This window comes from Schistocerca gregaria, chromosome 2, assembly GCF_023897955.1.
Source record: "Schistocerca gregaria isolate iqSchGreg1 chromosome 2, iqSchGreg1.2, whole genome shotgun sequence".
Classification (NCBI taxonomy): Eukaryota; Metazoa; Arthropoda; class Insecta; order Orthoptera; family Acrididae; genus Schistocerca; species Schistocerca gregaria.
Genome location: NC_064921.1, coordinates 716,935,823 through 716,958,568, shown reverse-complemented (window position 1 = coordinate 716,958,568; position 22,746 = coordinate 716,935,823). Strand labels below are relative to the sequence as shown.

The 22,746-nt window shown below is 41.9% G+C and overlaps 1 protein-coding gene across 1 annotated transcript in view; it reads right to left on the bottom strand.

Moving 5' to 3' along the window:
• LOC126334844 (ATP-binding cassette sub-family C member 4-like) overlaps positions 1–22,746 on the bottom strand; it is a 170,103-nt gene that overhangs the window by 43,713 nt on the left and 103,644 nt on the right. Inside the window, exons 15-18 of the mRNA XM_049997511.1 lie at positions 21,603–21,957; positions 17,073–17,223; positions 9,945–10,051; positions 2,677–2,800 (exon numbers count right to left, since the gene is read on the bottom strand). Of these exons, the coding sequence (XP_049853468.1) occupies positions 2,677–2,800; positions 9,945–10,051; positions 17,073–17,223; positions 21,603–21,957 (737 nt within the window). The remainder of the gene's footprint in view (positions 1–2,676; positions 2,801–9,944; positions 10,052–17,072; positions 17,224–21,602; positions 21,958–22,746) is intronic.

The window sequence follows — 22,746 nt, the reverse complement described above, 5'->3', positions numbered from 1 at the left end:
AACATTGTGCTCTATCTGCTGATAACTAAGCAATATAATTCTTAGATATGATTCCTTAGATACCAAAATATGACACAGTTAATATCTAAAAGTGATATTTTGTTGCCTATGGCCTAGTCACCAGCCACACACAAGTGAATAGCGGATACCGTCTTCCAGCAACACATCCGAGGTAGGCCACATCTCCAACAGTAAGCACAACGCTGAAAAAGAAAAGCATTCAAACTTAAAGGGAGTACACCGAAAGCAGAAGAGCCACAAAGCTATGCCTGTGACCAAAGAGATGGCAAGCAAAGAAAATGAGAAGAAGGAGGGGAAAATAGATAGACGAGACTGAATCTCATTCAGATATCTCTTTGAAGACAGAAGACAGCTTGATGATGTCCATCCCTTTGAAGAATCCACACAAGAGTCTATTGTTATGACGGACGCAGTACACTTAGGTGCAGAAGATTAAATCTTTGCTAAATTTCGAAGAGGAAAGAGAAATTCAACGCGTACAAATATGTCTGTGCCATATAAAAAGTATTGGAAAATGATCAAAATTTATGGTTCTAGAGTCTATGGTCAGGACAAAACAGTTTTTAAATTAAATGAAAAAGACTTATGTCTTATTAACAAAAATCTTTTCACAGTGAATTTACCGGTTCCTCATGTTGCTATTGTGATAAGAAATATCAAACATGGCACCTGTTTTGAGTTTAGTGGCCCTGCTAGTGTTCATGCAACAAAGTAAGACATTGATTCTCTTTTGTGTATATCTCATTTTTTGTACTAGTGTAAATGTATTAAGTATAATTGTTAACATTTCCTACCTATTGTCGATTAACTTTATAAAATTAAAAGTAGGGAAAACAAATAAAGATATTTCTGTACTCCACTCTGACCTATGTTTCACGCCACAAATACACTCCTGGAAATTGAAATAAGAACACCGTGAATTCATTGTCCCAGGAAGGGGAAAATTTATTGACACATTCCTGGGGTCAGATACATCACATGATCACACTGACAGAACCACAGGCACATAGACACAGGCAACAGAGCATGCACAATGTCGGCACTAGTACAGTGCATATCCACCTTTCGCAGCAATACAGGCTGCTATTCTCCCGTGGAGACGATCGTAGAGATGCTGGATGTAGTCCTGTGGAACGGCTTGCCATGCCATTTCCACCTGGCGCCTCAGTTGGACCAGCGTTCGTGCTGGACGTGCAGACCGTGTGAGACGACGCTTCATCCAGTCCCAAACGTGCTCAATGGGGGACAGATCCGGAGATTTTGCTGGCCAGGGTAGTGTACTTACACCTTCTAGAGCACGTTGGGTGAGACGGGATACATGCGGACGTGCGTTGTCCTGTTGGAACAGCAAGTTCCCTTGCCGGTCTAGGAGTGGTAGAACGATGGGTTCGATGACGGTTTAGATGTACCGTGCACTATTCAGTGTCCCCTCGACGATCACCAGAGGTGTACGGCCAGTATAGGAGATCGCTCTCCACACCATGATGCCGGGTGTTGGCCCTGTGTGCCTCGGTCGTATGCAGTCCTGATTGTGGCGCTCACCTGCACGGCGCCAAACACGCATACGACCATCATTGGCACCAAGGCAGAAGCGACTCTCATCGCTGAAGACGACACGTCTCCATTCGTCCCTCCATTCACGCCTGTCGCGACACCACTGGAGGCGGGCTGCACGATGTTGGGGCGTGAGCGGAAGACGGCCTAACGGTGTGCGGGACCGTAGCCCAGCTTCATGGAGACGGTTGCGAATGGTCCTCGCCGATACCCCAGGAGCAACAGTGTCCCTAATTTGCTGGGAAGTGGCGGTGCGGTCCCCTACGGCACTGCGTAGGATCCTACGGTCTTGGCGTGCATCCGTGCGTCGGTGCGGTCCGGTCCCAGGTCGACGGGCACGTGCACCTTCCGCTGACCACTGGCGACAACATCGATGTACTGTGGAGACCTCACGCCCCACGTGTTGAGCAATTCGGCGGTACGTCCACCCGGCCTCCCGCATGCCCACTATACGCCCTCGCTCAAAGTCCGTCAACTGCACATACGGTTCACGTCCACGCTGTCGCGGCATGCTACCAGTGTTAAAGACTGCGATGGAGCTCCGTATGCCACGGCAAACTGGCCGACACTGACGGCGGCGGTGCACAAATGCTGCGCAGCAAGCGCCATTCGACGGCCAACACCGCGGTTCCTGGTGTGTCCGCTGTGCAGTGCGTGTGATCCTTGCTTGTACAGCCCTCTCGCAGTGTCCGGAGCAAGTATGGTGGGTCTGACACACCGGTGTCAATGTGTTGTTTTTTCCATTTCCAGGAGTGTACATCCTATAAACATCCCGCACAGGATAATCCCAGCTACACAAATTTATTGTTTGACTTTCATTTTTTAAGAGCACGACCTTCTATATTCATAGCAAATAAGTTTGTCATTGTGTACCATATTTTCGACCAGCCATATCATGCAGCAAAAGAGAAGTGTTTCACAGTTACGAAGATGAACAAGTACTCATAGATCTTAATGTAGGTTTACCAAAGTTTTCCTTTTCGAATGATCAATCCTGTCTTATCCCTGAATATTGACTGTTCATCCTGGGACACCCTGTGTACTAAACTCATGAGATGTTGAAGATGTCCTGTGACATAATAATTTAAGAGGGGCTCTTACCTACAGAAAGGACGAGGAAACTGTAGGTGACAATTGTAACGAAAATGCTGCTGAGGAAGTCCAACCATATTCCAAGAGTTGACCCGTTTGTTACATACATGAACCATGCAGAAGTATGACGATCCTAAAAAAGAAAACGTTGATTAGTGATTTTGTTATTTCTATAGAAAGAAAGGCTGTCAAGGAAACGAGAGGTAACGACAATTAATCCCTGACCATCTAACGTGTCTTCAGTCTCCTGGATTAAGTTTCAAACCCCTACGCAACGTCCCATGAATCGACGGAATGTTACAGTCTTGGTGGCGACTAGTCCTTAGAACGGTGACGTTATCCCGGCGACCCCTTAGTGCTTTTCGCGAGTCGTAGTCTGTGTGCAAGCACTGGACTTCGCGCTCTTCCTTTTCTTATTGTCGCACAACACAAACATGTCACGACACTTGACACACATCCATTGCAGTCACCTACACTCAGCAGATACATTACAGGCACAACTCTATCAAACGCCACCTGGAAAGGTTGCCTTGTGCGCGTAGTAAGAACACCTTTACCGAGTGAGCGGCTGAACAACCATTTGGGGTCCCTAAAAACAACAAAGCCATACGACTACGACTCTTGCAGTCTCGTTCAATACAAAAGATAAGCTACAGATGATCTCTCACAGGTGTACTGTGCTCATCCCTTAACTCTCCGCAAAATTCAGATTACGTTCTTATGGCTGAATTATACGTTCGGTTTCGGAGACAGAAAATTATATTTTACCTAAAATATTGATTGTTTCACACACCAAGACATGGTTCATTTTCCTTAATTAATGTTAAGCGTTCACGTTGTTCTGTATCTGAGTGAAAACACACAGTATTTTTGGGAGCCATAAGTGACTTTCGCATCGCATTGATGTAGAGAATCAGCTTTTACTTGCTTACATTTGAAAAGGCTTCCAGCTGTGTCTCTTGATGCGAGCAGTGCATTAAGGTGAACATGTCTAGGAAATAAGATTAAATAGGATGGATGCAGACAGGCACAGATGAAAAAATTTCTTTTACTGGGGGCAATCAAACGAAAACGAGACAGATGGAAAACAAGTAATTAAACTGTTTACTGTTTCAAAAATAACTCTCATAACTGTTAATACGTTTATCTGAATGTGCGACAAGACGGTCAATACCTTTACGGAAAAATGTTTGCATTTATCTACGGAACCATGATTGTACCCAGGCATGCCCTTCTTCGTCCGAAGCAAATCGATGGGCACAAATGTGTTTCTTTTCTTATTTCTTTTCATCTCTCCAAGAACATCGAAATCGCATAGGGAATAATCGGGCCTGTATGGAGGATGTATAAGGACTTCCCAGCGAAACTTCTGCGTCGTACTTTAAACAACAGCCTCACCAGCTCCGGAAAAGTCGTGATGACCTTTTCGTTTGACAGCAAGGACCCGCCGATAGTTGATTTTCTGCAACACGGTGCCACAATTAATGCAAACCCTTGGGCACTCCGCAAAAACTGAAACGCAGCATCACTCCCACTCCGTCACGATCTCTCCCCATGAGATATCTGTATTATTGGAGTCCCGTAGAAAGACACTGGTGGCCGTCGGTCAGCATCGGACGGAAATGTGTGCCACTAGGTACAACCTTTTGTTTCGTATGCAGTCGTAAATATGTTTACATCAAGGCACGGGGTGGGCGGGTCTTGTCTCACAGTGGAATAAAAGCATAATAACTAATGCAGAATACTTTTGAAATAAGCACTGTTTTGGCCTTGTTGCACAATTTTATTATTAATGATATTGCACAACCTAGGTTTCGGGTTATAAGCCCACTTGAAAGTACGTTACTGATTCCCAAAGATGATAATGCATAGATAAATTTGATGACAAGGCAAAGATAATGATCTCAACTTCTTAAGGCATCCAACCACAGCTTAATGTACAATTACGTCAATGACAATTTCTTAACAAATAACATACATTATTACACATTCAGCAATTACACTAGAATGACATGACTAAAGTTATGCCTCAGCCAAGAACTTTTTAACTACGATGGACTGGGGCCCAAAGTTTTGCTTCTATCCTGGGGTTGTGAGCTCATCCAAAAGAGGTGAATAATCGAACTTGTTTTGCTCGTTTAATAATAGGTATCGGGGTATACACATCTGTCTTTTAATTTCTAAAATATATAATTGGTTTAATTTGGCCCCTCTTCCTCTGTATGTAAATCTTTTACATTAATTGTATATTTGAGGTTATTGTTCAGGAAATGTTCCGCAAAGTCTGAATCAGGATTCTTCGAACTCCAGCTTCTGTGGTGTTCTTTAAGCCTGGTACAGAATGACATCCCCGTCTGTTCAATGTAGCAAAACTGACACGGCATATGATTTTATAAACCCCACTTCTGGTGATTGGTGGTTGTTTGTCTTTTGCATTAAACAAGAAACTACCTATTGCCTGAGGAACATAGAAAAACAGAGAGAAACCCTTTGCCTTCAAGATGTTACTTGTGCTATTTGATGTTTTCCCTATAAAAGGTAATATGCACCATTTCTTTTCGAGTTCATTGGGGACAGTAAGGACCTGGCTTGCCTCTTCATCTTTTTCTCTAAAATTTTATCAGCCGTGTTGGGGTCATAATCATTGTTTGTGGCTATTGTTTTTATTGTGTTAAGTTCCTGGTCAACGTCTTCTTGGGACATGGGAATAGAAAGGAGACGGTGGATCATGTGATGGAATGCTGCATGTTTGTAGGTGCCAGTGAAGGAATCTTACTGCTAAATTTTAAATGTATGGTTACTGTCCTCTATCTTTAAGCTAACGTCCAGGAAGTTTATGCTGCCCCCCCCCCCCCCCCCCAACTCTATGCTGACCTTTCCTTTATGTTAGTGTTCCGCTGGTTCATATTTTCCACAAATTTTTGGAGTTGTATATTAGAACCTTTCCACACACAAAGAATATCACCTACATAGCTGTACCAATACACAACATGTTTTGACAGTGGTTCTCTCTTAAGAAAATCAGTCTGCCACTTGTCCATAAACATTTCTGCTAGTAAAGGGGATAAAGATGAGCTCATTGCCATACCATCTCCTTGCTGATAATAGCTCCTTTGAAACCAGAAATAATTTTGATTTAAACAACATTCCATTCCACTAGCGGTGGCTAGCTGCCCTTCTGGATCTATATTGTATGAATACAATGACTGTGACACAATATCTACACAGCCTTTCACTGTAATACATGTGAACAAGCAATGCGCTTCAAAAGAGACTAATTTTGCATTTATTGTAAACGTAACATCTATTAAATTGTTATCTAAATCTGAACTATTCTTACTGCTATATTTCCCTTTGAAGTTCAGTTTCTTCTTCAAGTGGCATTGATTCTCCTGGCAACCTTATGTACTGGAGCTTGTATTGCAGATACCACAGGACGGATTGGCACTTCTGGTTCGTGGAGCTTCAGTAAAGCATACAGCTGTGGTGCCCTAGGGTTCATTTCGAGCATTCTCTTACAGGCATATTCAGAAAAGATGTTGGAGCACTTGTTTACTACCTGATCATTGTAACTAGCTGTTGGGTTTCTCTGTAGTTTTTATAGCTGCACTGGCTGAAAAAAATCCTCTACATCGCTTGCATAATTTGTTTTATTTATCAGCAATATTGCCCCTCCTTTACCTGCCCTAGTGTGGCAATGGGCTCACCTTTATCCTCCATAATAGTAAAAATGATCATGGACAGGTGGGAGACTGATTTTCTTAAGAGGGAACCACTGCAAGACATGTTGTGTATTGGTACATACATGTAGTAGACATTCTTTGTATGTTGAAAGGTTCCAATAGACAACTCCATAAATTTGTAAACGTAAAAAGATGAAGAAGCGAGCCAGGTCTCTACTGTCCCCAATGAAAAGCATAGGCGAACTGGGAAAGAAGTGGTGCAGATAACCTTTTATAGGGAAAACATCAAATAGCATAAGTAGCATCTTGAAGGCAAAGGGTTTCTCTGTGTTTTTCTATGCTCCTCAGGCAATAGGTAGTTTCTTGTTCAATGCAAAAGACAAACAAGCAGATATCAACAGAAGTGGAGTTTATAAAATCACATGCCGTGTCAGTCTTGCTACATTGGACAAACGGGAAGGTCAATCTGTACCAGACTTAAAGATCACCACAGAAGCTGGAGATCGAAGAATCCTGATTCAGCCTTTTCAGAATATTGCTTGAACAATAACCTCAAATATACAATTAATGTAAATGATTTACACACAGATAAAAAGGGGGCCAAACTCAACCAATTACAAATTTTAGAAATTAAAAGATAGATGTATATATCCCGACACCTATTATTAAACGAGCAAACCAAGTTCAATTCTTCGCCTCTTTTAGATGAGCTCACAACCCCAAGATGGAAGCAAAATTTTGTGCCCCAGTCCATCATAGTTAAAAAGTTCTTGGCTGAGACATAACTTTAGTCAGGTGATTGTAGTGTAATTTTTGAACGTGTAATAACGTAAGTAATTTGTTAAAATGGTCATTGACGTAATTGTACATTAAGCTGTTGATTGATACCTTAAGAAGTTGAGATGGTTATATTTGCCTTGTCGTTATGTTTATCTGTGCATTATTGTGTTTGGGGATCAGTAATGTACTTGCAAATGGGCTTATAACCCGAAAACAAGGTTGTGCAGCAATATTAATAATGAAATTGTGAAACAAGTGTTTGTTTAGTTAATTTACAATGTTTAACCAAGAATCCACAGTTGATTCAATTTAAATGACTTTTGAAATAATAAACTGTTTACTTACTCTTCTACATCTGTCTCGTTTTCATTTGAGTGACCTCTATATAAAGGAATTCGATGTTGATGTGGAAGAGATAAAGCTGTTCCTGGAAACGTAATCATGCAACCCAGCAGTGTATGGAAGTGAAAAATATACTGTCGGAAGCCCGGAGAAGAAAGTGGAAGCATATGCTGTGGGACGCTATCAAACAATGTTAAAACTTATGAGGACATGAAAATTGCGAAATGAAGAACTAGTAAAGGAAGGGGGAAGATTTCTATTTAAGACCATTATTGGGTTATCTCCTGCAGCAACTAGAAATACAGTGTCTGACAAAACAAGTGAAGGACCAGACGGGGAGGAGGAAACGAACTGTTCGAAGAGGCATGTGCAGTTATTTCAATGATTACAATGTCGAATAAAATTGACAAAGGTCTTCGCAGTATGATCCCACTTATCTGTTTGAATTTGCACCCCATTTGGCATGGATGCAGGCATTGAGTTGGGTGTGGAGGTTGCTATAAAGCCGTTGAATGACCTCCTGAGGCAAGATGGCCCACAGCTGTTGTTACTGATCCTTGATAGCCTGGGTAGTTGCACAGGTACGGAGTTGACATCCGGGATGGTCCAACTCGTGTTCTGTCGAAGATAGATTGGGGCTCTTGGTGAGCATAGATGTACCTCAACATTACGCAGAGAATTCTTAGAGACATATGCCATGAGTGGACGAGCACTGATCTGTTGAAAAATGGCAACGCGATACAGCCTCGTGGGATGTAACACCCAGGGGATCTGTGTTGCGCCCTTATGCCGTCAGAGTTCCCTCAGTCACTGCCAGATGTGACTTTAACTCATACCCGGTAATTGCCCATACTGTGACATCAGGAGTAACACCGCATGTCTCATCAAGGCATTTGATCTATGAGACCTCTACCAGGTATCTGCCACATTCCCCACTGTGGTCACCCGGGATTGAGCAGAACTGCAAATTATCACTGAACACAATATGATGTCATTCACGAGTAGAGTCCATGCTCTCTAACCACACAAAACACAGCCGTGTTTGTTGTGACCTCAATGACACCCTACGCATGGGACTGTATTTCCTAGACATGTAGTCGGTAGCCTCCGACCAATAGTGCAGGTCGACACAGAAAGTACTAGGGGGTGCGTTACCTGTTTTCGGATTGGTAGGCGCAGATATGAAGGAGTCGTGAAGTACTTGGTGCACGATCCAGCGATCGTATATTATGTTTCTCAAATGTGATCGGCTGGAACCTTGATGACGAGCATGTCTGCCCTCACATCCCCATCCCATCCATCATCAGGCCACTGTCCCATCCGAACGCTCCACAGATCTGGGCACAGTACTATTCACCCAGCTGGCCAAGTGGAGCCCCACAACAAGGCTCCTTCACACTCTCTCAGTCGCTGATAACGCTGTCTCACACGATAACGCGGAATTTCAGGGTCCTTCACAGTGATTTTTCAACATCTGACGCTCCTCAAGCTTCTTATGCGTCGATCCAGGCCTGGTAACAACACTAAACACGAACAGCGCTAGTGTTCTCTGGTTGCCCTTCTGTCACAGACAACCCCAACTCCAACCACTGACATACAAGCCGATGATGTGCACGTATACGAAGTTTCGACGACATCCGACAATGTCTTCTGGGTGATTCACTTTTCGTATCAGGTAATGTAGTATACTAGGTGCTGGTTGGAAAAAGCAGTAACAAAATAATAGATTTAGACAAAACTACAACGCGCATAGCGCACCATGCAAGATGGATTTAGTAACTACGTAGAGAACAAATGATTAGCATAAAGTAGGAATCTACGAAGTGTGGCTTCAAACCAGCCAAAAGAATTATGCCCTTATAATAAATAAAACTTTGGATAAATGTCTCTTAGTTCAGTCATAATCTTCGTTTTTACGGCAATGTTATCAAGTATGTTCGACGCGCAAGTCGCCGAAGTGGCGTCAAATCGAAAGACTTGCACCAGGCGAACGGTCTACCCTACGGGAGGCCCTCGTCACGCGACATTTTTTATTAAATTTTTTAATCAAGTACGAGAGTTTAGAATCCGGTCTTCACAATAGCTAGGAATCACCTCAATCGTAATTTTTAAATTGCAGTCTAGGAGATCCTCGACGTCTTCTTAAACCCAGTGCTTCGAAATTGGGTTTAACATGTGGTGAGATACGATTTTTCATTTTATCCAGGAGACTGAAATGAGTAGCTCACAGAAAATTCTAGCTGGATCTGCATCCTTATCCAGCAGCGAGCGTTCAAGAATTCTGCTTGAAACTAGCTGCTATCGTTCTCCATGAAAGGGTTGGCATGTATGACAGCTCTACTCATACCATTGAGGAAATTACATATAAATGTTCAATAGTACCCGTCAACATCTTTCCTCGAATCTTCAGAAAATATGAAATATGTATTAGCCTATGCCTACACATAATCGGCTGTATAAGGAAGCACTCACCTGGTGGGAGTCGAATTCCTTTCTGACGATGTCCTGGATTCCTGATGCTCTAATTGTGGCCAGCCCATTAAGCGTGTCGGAGAGGTGAGAGAATACGGGACTCCTCCCTGAAACGTCACATCACACATACAATGCGAGAAATGTTTTCGCATACAAATCGCTAACGCTATATAGCTGATATATAGTTATTACGAAATTTTTATACAGTAACCTATAGAGTAGTTAATGTCTGCATTATTGAAATTATAATAAAATACTTTTAAAGCTGTAGTTCTTAACTTGTTGACAATAATATTTTTGCCAGTTTACTTCATATATTATAAAGAGTGCTCCTGTGGCAAATCAGGAAGCCCACAATTCGAATAGGAGGGGAGCACTAGTCACTGGTACAGGTAGTACATTCTCTCTCGCACACAAGGTAAGACGGCATGGAGAATACTGAATTAAATATCTAAATCCACTGACCAAGACTCTAAATTCATGTGCATATCTTTGGCGCAGATTACAAAAATTACCATTTGTTATTAATTTAGTTTCAACTCTTCGCCCTCCCCCTCTTTGATCCGCTCTTTGGACAGAGACCAGTAACCGTGATTGAAGCAGAAGAGTCTGTGCTGAACACAGAATTACTCTATGAAGAAGGAAGAACAGTTAATTAGGAAGCTATTACTGCTATTATCCAAGCAAAAGTGTGTGGAGAAGAAACTTGTATTCTTTTGGTTTCTGAATGTCAAGAATCAATTAATAGGATAAAGGACACGCCACATAAACAATTCCATTGTCCCCAGCATACAGCATCATAAGTAAAGAAGACCGCTATAGAAAACAAATTACAAGAGTTGTCGTTGCAAGTGTAAAAGAAGACATTGACAAACAAAGCAGCAGGGGAAATGAAAACAATGACCACAATTAAAGTGTTTGTTTGTAGTGATTTGAGTCATGAACACTCATCACAGCGGCTTCGAAGTTTTTGTGTCTAAACTGAAACAGCAATGCCTAGGACAAGTGTCTAAGAAACAGTAGAACACCTAAATAGGGACGTATAACAATGTATGGGGTGGCACATTCAAATGGCTGAGTGTCACTTATGTGGTCTGCACGAGATGCTTCATGAGAAATGGTGCTGAGTCTAGGGCTGTTGATAAGTATTGATAAATTGATACTTTTCCATAAATTATCGAGATATACCAGCGATGTAACTTCCTCCGATATATCGATATCGATTGCCGATGTCGAGCACCGATATTTTTATTTTACATTACATTTTTTTGGCAACATTCGGTAAATATCTGAAACTATTCTTTTGAAATTGTAGTAGAACACAATGATACTTTCGTTGTGTGAAGGACTCTTACTACTTTTTGAGCTTTCATCTCGTAAAGCCTTTTTGTATGACTTTTCGAAGCAAGTACACGTGGCATAAAGACGAAGTTCGATTGCAGTGGGGTGATAGTGGTGTGAATGGAATAACAAGTTTTCCGATGTGAAGAAATGGCACACCAGTGGCTTTAATAACAATTTTTAATTCACCCAGCACGCTATTTCTTTACATTGGCATTCTTGAAAAACAGTTGCTGAAAATGATGAACGGAAATCTAAATGGTAACACTGGTCTTTCCGGTGGACGTGTGAGGGGAATTGCTGAGGTAATCGGCGGTCGGGGCTGCGAACACATACTGCAACATTTAACTTCATCATGCAATTTTAACACTACAGGTCGCACCAGTGTTCAAGAAGGGTAGTAGGAGTAATCCATTTAACTACAGACCTATATCAGTGTCGTCGGTTTGCAGTAGGGTTTTGGAGCATATACTGTATTCAAACATTATGAATCACCTCGAAGGGAACGATCTATTGACACGTAATCAGCATGGCTTCAGAAAACATCACTCTTGTGCAACGCAGCTAGCTCTTTATTCGCACGAAGTAATGGCCGCTATCGACAGGGGATCTCAAGTTGATTCCGTATTTCTAGATTTCCGGAAAGCTTTTGACACCGTTCCTCACAAGCGACTTCTAATCAAGCTGCGGAGCTATGAGGTATCGTCTCAGGTGTGCGACTGGATTCGTGATTTCCTGTCAGGAAGGTCGCAGTTCGTAGTAATAGACGGCAAATCATCGAGTAAAACTGAAGTGATATCAGGTGTTCCCCAGGGAAGCGTCCTGGGACCTCTACTGTTCCTGATCTATATAAATGACCTGGGTGACAATCTGAGCAGTTCTCTTAGACTCTTCGCAGATGATGCTGTAATTTACCGTCTAGTAAGGCCATCCGAAGACCAGTATCAGTTGCAAAGCGATTTAGAAAAGATTGCTGTATGGTGTGTCAGGTGGCAGTTGACGCTAAATAACGAAAAGTGTGAGATGATCCACATGAGTTCCAAAAGAAATCCGTTGGAATTCGATTACTCGATAAATAGTACAATTCTCAAGGCTGTCAATTCAACTAAGTACCTGGGTGTTAAAATTACGAACAACTTCAGTTGGAAGCACCACATAGATAATATTGTCGGGAAGGCGAGCCAAAGGTTGCGTTTCATTGGCAGGACACTTAGAAGATGCAACAAGTCCACTAAAGAGACAGCTTACACTACACTCGTTCGTCCTCTGTTAGAATATTGCTGCGCGGTGTGGGATCCTTACCAGGTGGGATTGACGGAGGACATCGAAAGGGTGCAAAAAAGGGCAGCTCGTTTTGTATTATCACGTTATAGGGGAGAGAGTGTGGCAGATATGATACACGAGTTGGGACGGAAGTCATTACAGCATAGACGTTTCTCGTCGCGGCGAGACCTTTTTACGAAATTTCAGTCACCAACTTTCTCTTCCGAATGCGAAAATATTTTGTTGATCCCAACCTACATAGGTAGGAATGATCATCAGAATAAAATAAGAGAAATCAGAGCTCGAACAGAAAGGTTTAGGTGTTCGTTTTTCCCGCTCGCTGTTCGGGAGTGGAATAGTAGAGAGATAGTATGATTGTGGTTCGATGAACCCTCTGCCAAGCACTTAAATGTGAATTGCAGAGTAGTCATGTAGATGTAGAAATGCTGGGTCGCTGGCATCTGTCAAAATTAAAAAAAAATAAAAAATAAAAAACAGGTAAGTCGACATGTAGTATTCCGGATAAATCTGATGTGTGACTGAACTGAATGGCGGACGCATCGGACACATTTTATTGTGCCACTTACATGCAGTTACCATTGTTAGCAAAGTGGTAATCGCCAAGCGTAACGTGCATCGTTTTCTTTCAATTCATGTTCCACGGGGGTTAAGCAGGATGCTAGATTGTTGATGTACAGAATATCTAATAACGAATCAATACTTAAACATACAGGTCTAAACCCAGCAGTATACAATGCGCAACCAATATTTTTACAGGCCAGTGCGTCGATATTTTACCGTTGATATATCGATAGATCAAATCTTTTCTATCATTCGATAATACATAATGATATCTTTTTAAATAGCGATATTTCGGGTTCCTGATATTTTTAAAAACATAAGCAGTTCTAGATTAGACCACGCATGGTTTTTGCGTGTGTGACGATAAACGCTGAGACGGCGGCCATGTACTGACGACGGGGCTACATTTGTGACGGACGTAAACGACTTGACGCAGGCAGCCGCCGATGCATGCTTTGGGGACGGTCAAGGGCTGGAATCATTGAGGAACTGGGTTAATGTACCTGGCCAGCTAGTAAGGACTGTCAATTGAGCTTTAGGCTGGAGGGCGTCTTGTAACGATGTGATGCTGCGTGAGAGTATTTGTGATGTGCTGTTGTTGTAAATGGTTAACAACTTATTCAAGATGGTAAAAATGTCAACATCATATTAAAGAGAGTGCACAGTGCTATATGTTTGATATCTATTTTTTTGTTTCAGTTCACCTCGCAATTTAATTGCACATTTTACTGTTTGAATTAATATTGTCTAAGTATTGTGTGATTTCACGTTCAATATTTGCCATTGAATGGTTTAGTGAACATCCAGCTATAGAAATCAGACAAAAGAACAAAATTTTCTTTCATTTTTCTTACGTAGATAATAAATTGAGTCATCTACCTAATTTCCACAATGTATTTGAAGTTGCAGTATATTAAAGAACCTTTAAAGAGATAAAGTAATAAAAATTGAAAATGTAAGAAAGATGTCTATCAGTGGGTTTCATTTAATAGAGATTTGGCTTAAATCCACGAGTGCCATAATTTATGTAGTTATTTCTTTGTCTTATACAGGGAGCGAAAGGCTATTTACAATTTGTACAGAAAGCAGATGGCAGTTATAACAGTGGAGGGACATGAAAGGGAAGCAGTGGTTGGGAAGGGAGTGAGACAGGGTTGTAGCCTCTCCCAAATGTTGTTCAATCTGTATATTGAGCAAGCAGTAAAGGAAACAAAAGAAAAATTCGGAGTAGGTATCAAAATCCATGGAGAAGAAATAAAAGCTTTAAGGTTCGTCGATGACTTGTAATTCTGTCAGAGACAGCAAAGGACTTGGAAGAGCAGTTGAATGGAATGGACAGTGTCTTGAAAGGAGGATATAAGATGAACATCAACAAAAGCAAAAAGAGGATAATGGAATGTAGTCGAATTAAGTCGGGTGATGCTGAGCAATCGGGAGTTATAAGTGGGAGGAAGATCTCCAAATATTACAATTGTTGCAGCCATTAATGCCACGTAGGCATTAAGAAGACATTAAGAAATTGACCACTGAAATGACCGAATATTGGAAGCTATCTTCATCAGTAAATCAGTTTATCCCTTCAGAACTTAGACTCAAAGTTAAATTTCACATTTTTGCTCGACACAATGAATGCTGTGAACTTGCGTCTGAGACGGGCTAGGAGCCGTTTCCTTGTCTTAAGAATTTCTAAACATTGTTTCCGTTGAGTGACTTTATCATTTGATGAATATCGTTAAATGTAGATCCCTGCAGTCTTAGGAAGAAGAGCGTAGATAAGTTTCATTCACACGGTAGTATTCAGTAATTGCCTGTGTATCTGGATGTAGTCGCTAAATCTGTCGTTTGTCCTGTAGCCAAGAGAACTATTAATTATCAAAGGAGGTGGTTTCAATCCTTTCTATGGTATTTCCAATATCTGGGAGGTCAGTTTGCCCATCAGCCAATGGGGAACCTTCGCAGTTTTGAAATCACAAAATCTTCCTTGTTCGCATGAGCATTCGCCATTCTACTCTGTTTCCTGGTGCTGTCGAATTCTTCCTTTATCTGATATCGGTGCAAGGAGCTTCGACATTTCTGGGTTGATGAAGAAGCGTGAGTTGTCTTTTCAGTTACTTGTTATAGTGAATATAAGGCGAATGCATAGGATGTTTCGGTAGAGAATTTGAAATTTCTACACAGTTTGAAAAACGCTGGGATGGAGGCGCCGTTTTTCATAAACGTTATTCATGTGAAACTATCTTTCTAAATGCATTAAGACCTCTACAGTGAGAAATATACAAATGTGCTGTGTTACGGTGTTCCTATTCTCTTTATTCTTTAACTCAATAACCTCCTTTTTACTTCTCAACTTTAGTTCCAATGACTTTGCCTCTTGGCAGAGCAGACTTTTTCAATACTGAGCGAGAAGGTTAGTTCCACACGGTGTAGCCACTAGAGGCAAACCCTCAGCTTCCACATAAATGTCTTTAAAATGGCTGGCGAAACAAGAGCGATGCAAGGGCGACACCAGCTGCTGGGACAAACACCACAGTTTTGCATGGGGCGGCCCGATGTATTAAGTCTTTTTTACCTCTGAAGTATACAATAGGCACGAGCCTATCGAAAACTCGGAACATGCTTTCTCGTCACAGTGTAACTGCATTTCAAGGTGCAAAAAGTATACCTCACTTTACCCTGTGGAGATGGCTCCCTTGGAAGGAAAAATCCGAGGATTTCGCCCGAGAGACGGTGGAATTCCCCCACCGGCTACTGATGTTTACTTTCGCTTTTTTTAGAGAATTACTAAACCAAGTTTGAGAAAGCTGCGACTTTAGCAGTGTGCAGAAACAGAAATGCTGATTGGCTTAAATACTATGATGTCACAGTGGCGGTAGGAGACGCATCCATGGCAACATAAAATGCAACATCACGCGGGACGGAACATAATTTTTTCGGTGTTGTAATGCTGTCTCCCTACACTGTGCTCTACCCTTTAATTGGCAGAAGTATGCTAGAAATGATTGTAAGAGATAAGAAGCAAAGCTTTGTAATTCTGGCGTTCGGCTGACTGCTTTATGAGATTAGCATGCATCTCTGTGTCTGGCTGCCCAGGCAATGGACAGGAGGTACTTCCGCTCTGTAATTAGTAACAACCTTCAGTTGTTACAGACTAAACTCTGGTCATAACTGCGAGATTTGACAGACTCCTGGTTATGAGCACGGAAAGTGGAAAGGATTTAGAAAAAGTTTCGTTTGCTGTACCATGCTAGTGGAACTTTGGCTACAGGCTCGGGATTATTCAGAGGCTTCACTCAGGATCAAACTCAGGAGTTTGGAAAAATCAGCCAACCAGTTGCAAAACGAACATTTATTAGCCCTTGACCCTAGGTTTCGATATTTCTAAAAATATCTTCTTCAGAAGGAGTGGTCCCTGAAAATGTATGTAATCGGTTACAAAAATTGTTTTACAAACAAAAATTACTGACGTTGTTTTAGATCTATTTGCTTTTCTTTAAATAGAACTCTAGCTTCTGCACGCTGAATTAATGTACAGTATTACTCTGTCAGCAGATATATTAGAAATCTTATGCGTAATGTATACCAGTAAATTTATTTCATTTTTAGTAGCCTTGTAAGGGGAAATTTCATTCTTGTATTAATGTACAATGCTGTTATTTATTTTTTAGCTCTCCCATGAAACTAGCACTCCTGGAAGAAAGGAAGACATGACTGCTCATGGGAGTAGTTCAGTTCTTACCAACCCCCTCTCCTCAACACACACACACACACACACACACACACGCACACACACACACTCACACACACACACACACACACACACACACACACACACACACACAAACACAGAAACACAACTTACACTTCGTACTAAAAATGTGGAATTAGAGTGAGCATTCATTACAACAAAAACTACTGGCTTGTGTGAAAAATCTCGATACTTACGGACACCCTCCAGTCTCTTAATATTTCTCCCAGTTGTCATGAAGAGTCTTGCCACATAAACGAATAGTGCTCCGACGATTGCCATGGGAACAATGAGAACGTAGTTCACGACGAGGACCATGGCCAGAATTCCGAAGAGCACCAGGTAAATCTGGAACGAGAGAATGGATACTGGTTTCCCTCATACAAGGTTGTTTGGAATATCGCAAAAGTGGGGAGATCTCGACGCTCAATAATCGCCCATTTGGCGGATTGAAGCGGTTCTGCATCGAAAAGCAACTGATTTAAGTTTGATTAATCATGTACAGCCGACCTGTTGTCTACATTTTTTCTTCAGAATATTTCGACAATCGATCCAGTCGTCTTGTTCAAGGGATGAGAGCAATGTTATTAAAGATACATGCTGCCAGGATTAGAACTAGGAAAATGGAGACAACTTGGCTGTATCCCCGAAAGTACTTCACGAGCTAATAGTTTAATTGTGACAGCATGCGGACTCGGTGCAGCAGGCACGTTGGTACGTTTCAGTCAAACGATGTTAAAAATAAAAATATATGTTATCTTGCATTTTTATTTATTTATTTATTGTTCAGTGGAACCAAATTAAGGAGAAGTCTCCATGGCCACGGAACGAGTCAATACATGAAACTATAACACGAGAGTAGAAACAGATAAAATGAAATATAAGTAACATATTCAGGCGACAATTCGTAAGTTTAAATAAAGAAAATCAACAATCTAACACTGGAATTTGCTTAATTTTTCAGCTCTTCCAGGAGCTCCTCGACAGAATAGAAGGAGCGAGCCATGAGGAAACTCTTCAGTTTAGACATAAAAGTGTTTGGGCTACTGCTTCTTGTGGTAGCTTATTGAAAATAGATGCCGCAGAATACTGCACTCCTCTCTGCATAAGTGTCAAGGAAGTGCATCCCACATACAGATTTGATTCCTGCCTTGTATTAACTGAGTGAAAGCTGCTAAGTCTTGGGAAAAGCTAATACTGCTAACAACAAACGACATTAAAGAAAATATATACTGTGAGGGCAATGTCAGAATTCACAGTTCAAATGCGCCGGTGGCGGTACCTACAACTTGCTGACGTGAGGAAAGTTTCCAACCGATTTTTCATACACAAACAGCAGTTGACCACCGTTGCCTGGTGAAACGTAGTTGTGATACCTCTTGCACGGAAGAGAAATGCGTGCCATCACGTTTCCGACTTTGATAAAGGTCGGATTGTAGCCTATCGTGATTGCGGTTTATCGTATCGCGACATTGCTGCTCGCGTTGGTCGAGATCCAATGACTTTTAGCAGAATATGGAATCGGTGGCTTCTGGAGGGTAATACGGAACGCCGTGCTGGATCCCAACGGCCTCGTATCACTAGCAGTCGAGATGACAGGCATCTTATCCGCATGGCTGTAATGGATCGTCCAGCCAAGTCTCGATCTCTGAGTCAACAGATGTGGACGTTTGGAAGACAACAACCATCTGCAGGAACAGTTCGACGACGTTTGCAGCAGCATGGACTATCAGCTCGGAGACCATGGCTGCGGTTACCCTTGACGCTGCATCATAGACAGTAGCGACTGCGATGGTGTACTCAGCGGCGAACGTGGATGCACGAATGGCAAAAGTCATTTTTTCGGATGAATGCAGGTTCTGTTTACAGTATCATGATGGTCGCATCCGTGTTTGGCGACATCACGGTGAGCGCACATTGGGAGCGTACATTCCTCATCGCCAAACTGACGTATCACCCGGCGTGATGGTATGGGGTAACGATGGTTACACGTCTCGGTCACCTCTCGTTCGCATTGACGGCACTTTGAACAGTGGACGTTACTTTTCAGATGTGTTTCGACCCGTGGCTCTACCGTTCATTCGATCCCTGCAAAACCCTACATTTCAGCAGGATAATGCACGACCGTATGTTGCAGATCCTGTACGGGCCTTTCTGGATACAGAAAATGTTCGACTGCTGCCCTGGCCAGCACATCCTCCAGATCTCTCACCAATTTAAAACGTCTGGTCAATGGTGGCCGAGCAACTGGCTCGTCACAATACTCCAGTCACTACTCTTGGTGAACTGTGGTATCATGTTGAAGCTACATGGGCAGCTGTACCTGTACACGCCATCCAAGCTCTGATTAACTCAATGCCCAAGCGTATCAAGGCCGTTATTACGGCCAGAGGTGGTTGTTCTGGGTACTGATTCGTCAGGATCTATGCACCCAAGCTGCGTGAAAATGCTATCACATGCCAGTTCTTGTATAATATATTTGTCCAATAAATGCCCGTTTGTCATCTGAATTTCTTCTTGGTGTGGCAATTTTAATGGTCAGTAGTGTATTTACCAGCCGACACTGGGCAAGCAACGTTCAATTAAAATGTCTCACCTTAGGCAAATATACATAATGGATGTACGAATTCACGTCTTAGACGCAGAACTGACGACATGTGGAAACTTGGGTCTGGCCGTGAGTCGTTCACAGGTAGTCAGATGGTAAGACGGGAAATTCGGCTACGAGTCCCGGTCCTGCACAAATTTTCACTGTAGTCATTCCATTCTATAGCTTCTAACAACCCTACCACAACTTTAATAACGATTGTGATGTTGTTCACGCTTCTAAATACTGCATTTTCGGGCAACAACAAAGTTATTATGTGGCAGGTGTCATTAGATCACAGTTAATAAAGTCATTTCATGTAATAATGAATAAACTAGGCACTCATCTTTTCGTGTTTCCAACGCTGGTCTCGTTGTAAAATCATGGCTCAATCGTCGAAAATCTAGATGGTGATGATTCCACGCTCGGATGCAAAGAGGCCTAGGTTTTATTCTGCGATATTCAAACGTTTTGTAGATGCGTTTCACAAACCATTCTTGAAGGTTACACTTTTGGAGGACAATGGTGATGTAAAAAAGTAATCAGCACTCCGAATTTAAGTTATACTTCCTTTTTATTGCTGTTGTTGCAATATCACATAACACACAAAACATCACTTCACAATACAAAACATACTTGAAAACGTCTTCCTCACTGTTAAAGTTCACATTTTGTAAGTTGACTACAATATGCGTCTTTTCAACAGGACGTCCAAGACTTGACTTTCTCAAGGCCCGACTCTCTAACTAACAAATAATCGCTTGCGCGCCCAAAAATCAAGAGTTACGAGTACGTCAAAGATCATAGTGAGAAAAGAAAGAATACACATAACAATAATATCATTGCAATACAAACATATCGATGTATCAAAGTACCTCTGCATTAATGAAATCAAATCTGAATGTTGTCTCAGAAATATGTCAACTACTTTACAGAAACACAGTATAATAGTGCTGGTATCGAGAGGTTGAGGTGCCGTAATGGTTACGTAATTCAAGTACCATTACAAGCTGATGGTTGTACATATCCACAACTGAGAATTCATTTAATTCATATCATGAGGTATGGCAGGCCAACATTTATGGCATACTGAATTACCTAATTCTGACAACGACACTTTCAAAAAATTGTTCAAATGGCTGTAAGCCCTATGGGACTTAACATCTGAGGGCATCAGTACCCTAGACTTAGAACTACCTAAACCTAAGTAACCTAAGGACATCACACACTTCCATGTCCTAGGCAGGATTCGAACCTGTGACCGTAGCAGCAGCGCATTTCCGGACTGAAGGGCCTAGAACTGCTCGGTCACAAAGGTCGACCCTTTGAAAAGTGGATGAACAGAAGAAGATTTAGGTTACCCTCTTGCAATTGGAATCAAGACTTTCATCGATAGTGTGATATGGCCAAAAAGCGACACACTTGCCTTTTATCCGTTATACTTTGCAATAATAAATGCTGCCAGACTGGGTTACAACAGTGGTATCGGCTCTATGCGGCCCTTGCCTGTTATACATACTGAAGCGGGAAACCTGAACACGCTGTACCTTTCATTAGCACAACTACGACTTCAGCATATGTCTACTGCATTTCTGCATACCTAGGGGGACTAGCAATCTTTTATTCCAGAAGTGATGGTCCAGCTAGGTATGTCAAGAATTTTGTTACTTCTAAGATTCCGTCGTACATTTCAGTGATGTCATACAAGACACAAGTTTCATATCCATAGACACTTCTCGCGAAGGCAGCCCCACAGTGCTTTCCAAGTTTCATCAATCATATAAAACACCGAAGTTGTTTAAGCGAGACAGCTCCTTGTCTGGTATACATGGATTCTAAAACGCATACATTATGAGAGATGAGCACTTGTATCTCTTCACTGCTGTGGCACACATCTCTTCTACCGAGCATGTGCTCATATCTCTTATGGTTTGCGTTTTAAGGCCCACGTTTGGATTTCAGAGATAAATTTTCTTGGTGGACGTGTGTGATTCTTATCGAGCGTGAGAAGAGCATTACCGAACAGAATGAAATTCGAGGAATTGTTCCCATTACATTATTATTATTTATTATTATTATTATTATTATACCTCCATTGATAAATATATTCAAATTACTGAAACAGAATTACAAAAAATACCTGAATCATCATGATCAAAAACTGCGGCAGGAGTTCATCAGTAGATCCCATATCCTTAGAGAATCTGTTGAGAATTCGTCCAGATGGGTTCGTGTCGAAGAAGCGCATAGGCGCCCGGAGGATACAGTTGAACATGGTGTTATGCATGTTTCGCGACGCCCGCATGCACATTTTGAAGAAGGCGATGGATCGTATTTGAGTGAGCAGGATGCAGCCCACCACGAGACCTCCGAACAGTTCCAGGAAAAACTCACTCGGCGGGAGGGACTCCAGCTCCTCTGACAACGTCTGGTTGCTGCCACCGGCCGCCTCCAGTTGCATCTGGAGGGACGTCCTCAGTACCTCCGTGTTAGACCTGTGCACATCAGCAGCATTACAGTTACCGAATGTTTCAACCAGATTACATGTTACGAAGAATTAATAACGGAAAAGATTTCACGTTAACATATTAACCGAGTGTACAAGTTAGGGACCGATCCTCTAATTCAGTGCTTCACTGGACAGTGCTCAAATCAAATGTGCTACCCATCAACAGCTCTCTGAGCAATATGATGTTTCAGATGACCACTGCATATGACTTGCTTTTCGAAACTACATAGAAAACCTTGCAAACCACGAATATTCAATACAGCGTATAGAATCTATGAGACCGGCGACGTACGATGAGTCTTTTACAGGCATTCCAACTACAAACTTCCGATGATAAAAATTGCAGTTAAGCGCGTGAAGTACTACAAATTCAGCATTACTGTTTAGGTATAAAAATTGTTGAACAGAAATAAATATGACTGGTTGGAGAAGAAAATTAATGATCTGTTCCATGACGATCAGATTGACTGCAGGTAAGGTAAAGCAGCAGTCCTGACGACATATAAAAAGTGTTCGAAAATGCAAAGTGGTTCAAGATATTTCATAGTCCACGTAAAAAGCAGTACAAGCTATAAGAAATCAAGAAGAAACAATAATAATGAGAAGTCCAGAGACAAGAATTCGAAGTATATAGGATATAAGATAGGAATGCAGTCTGTGCCCCCTATTATTGAATATTCACTGCTAAGCCAAAAAGTTACGAGCACTGCCCATCGCGACGTTAGGTGCCATGTAATGGAGTTGTGAGTACGTGACGCGGTAACAGAAGTACGCT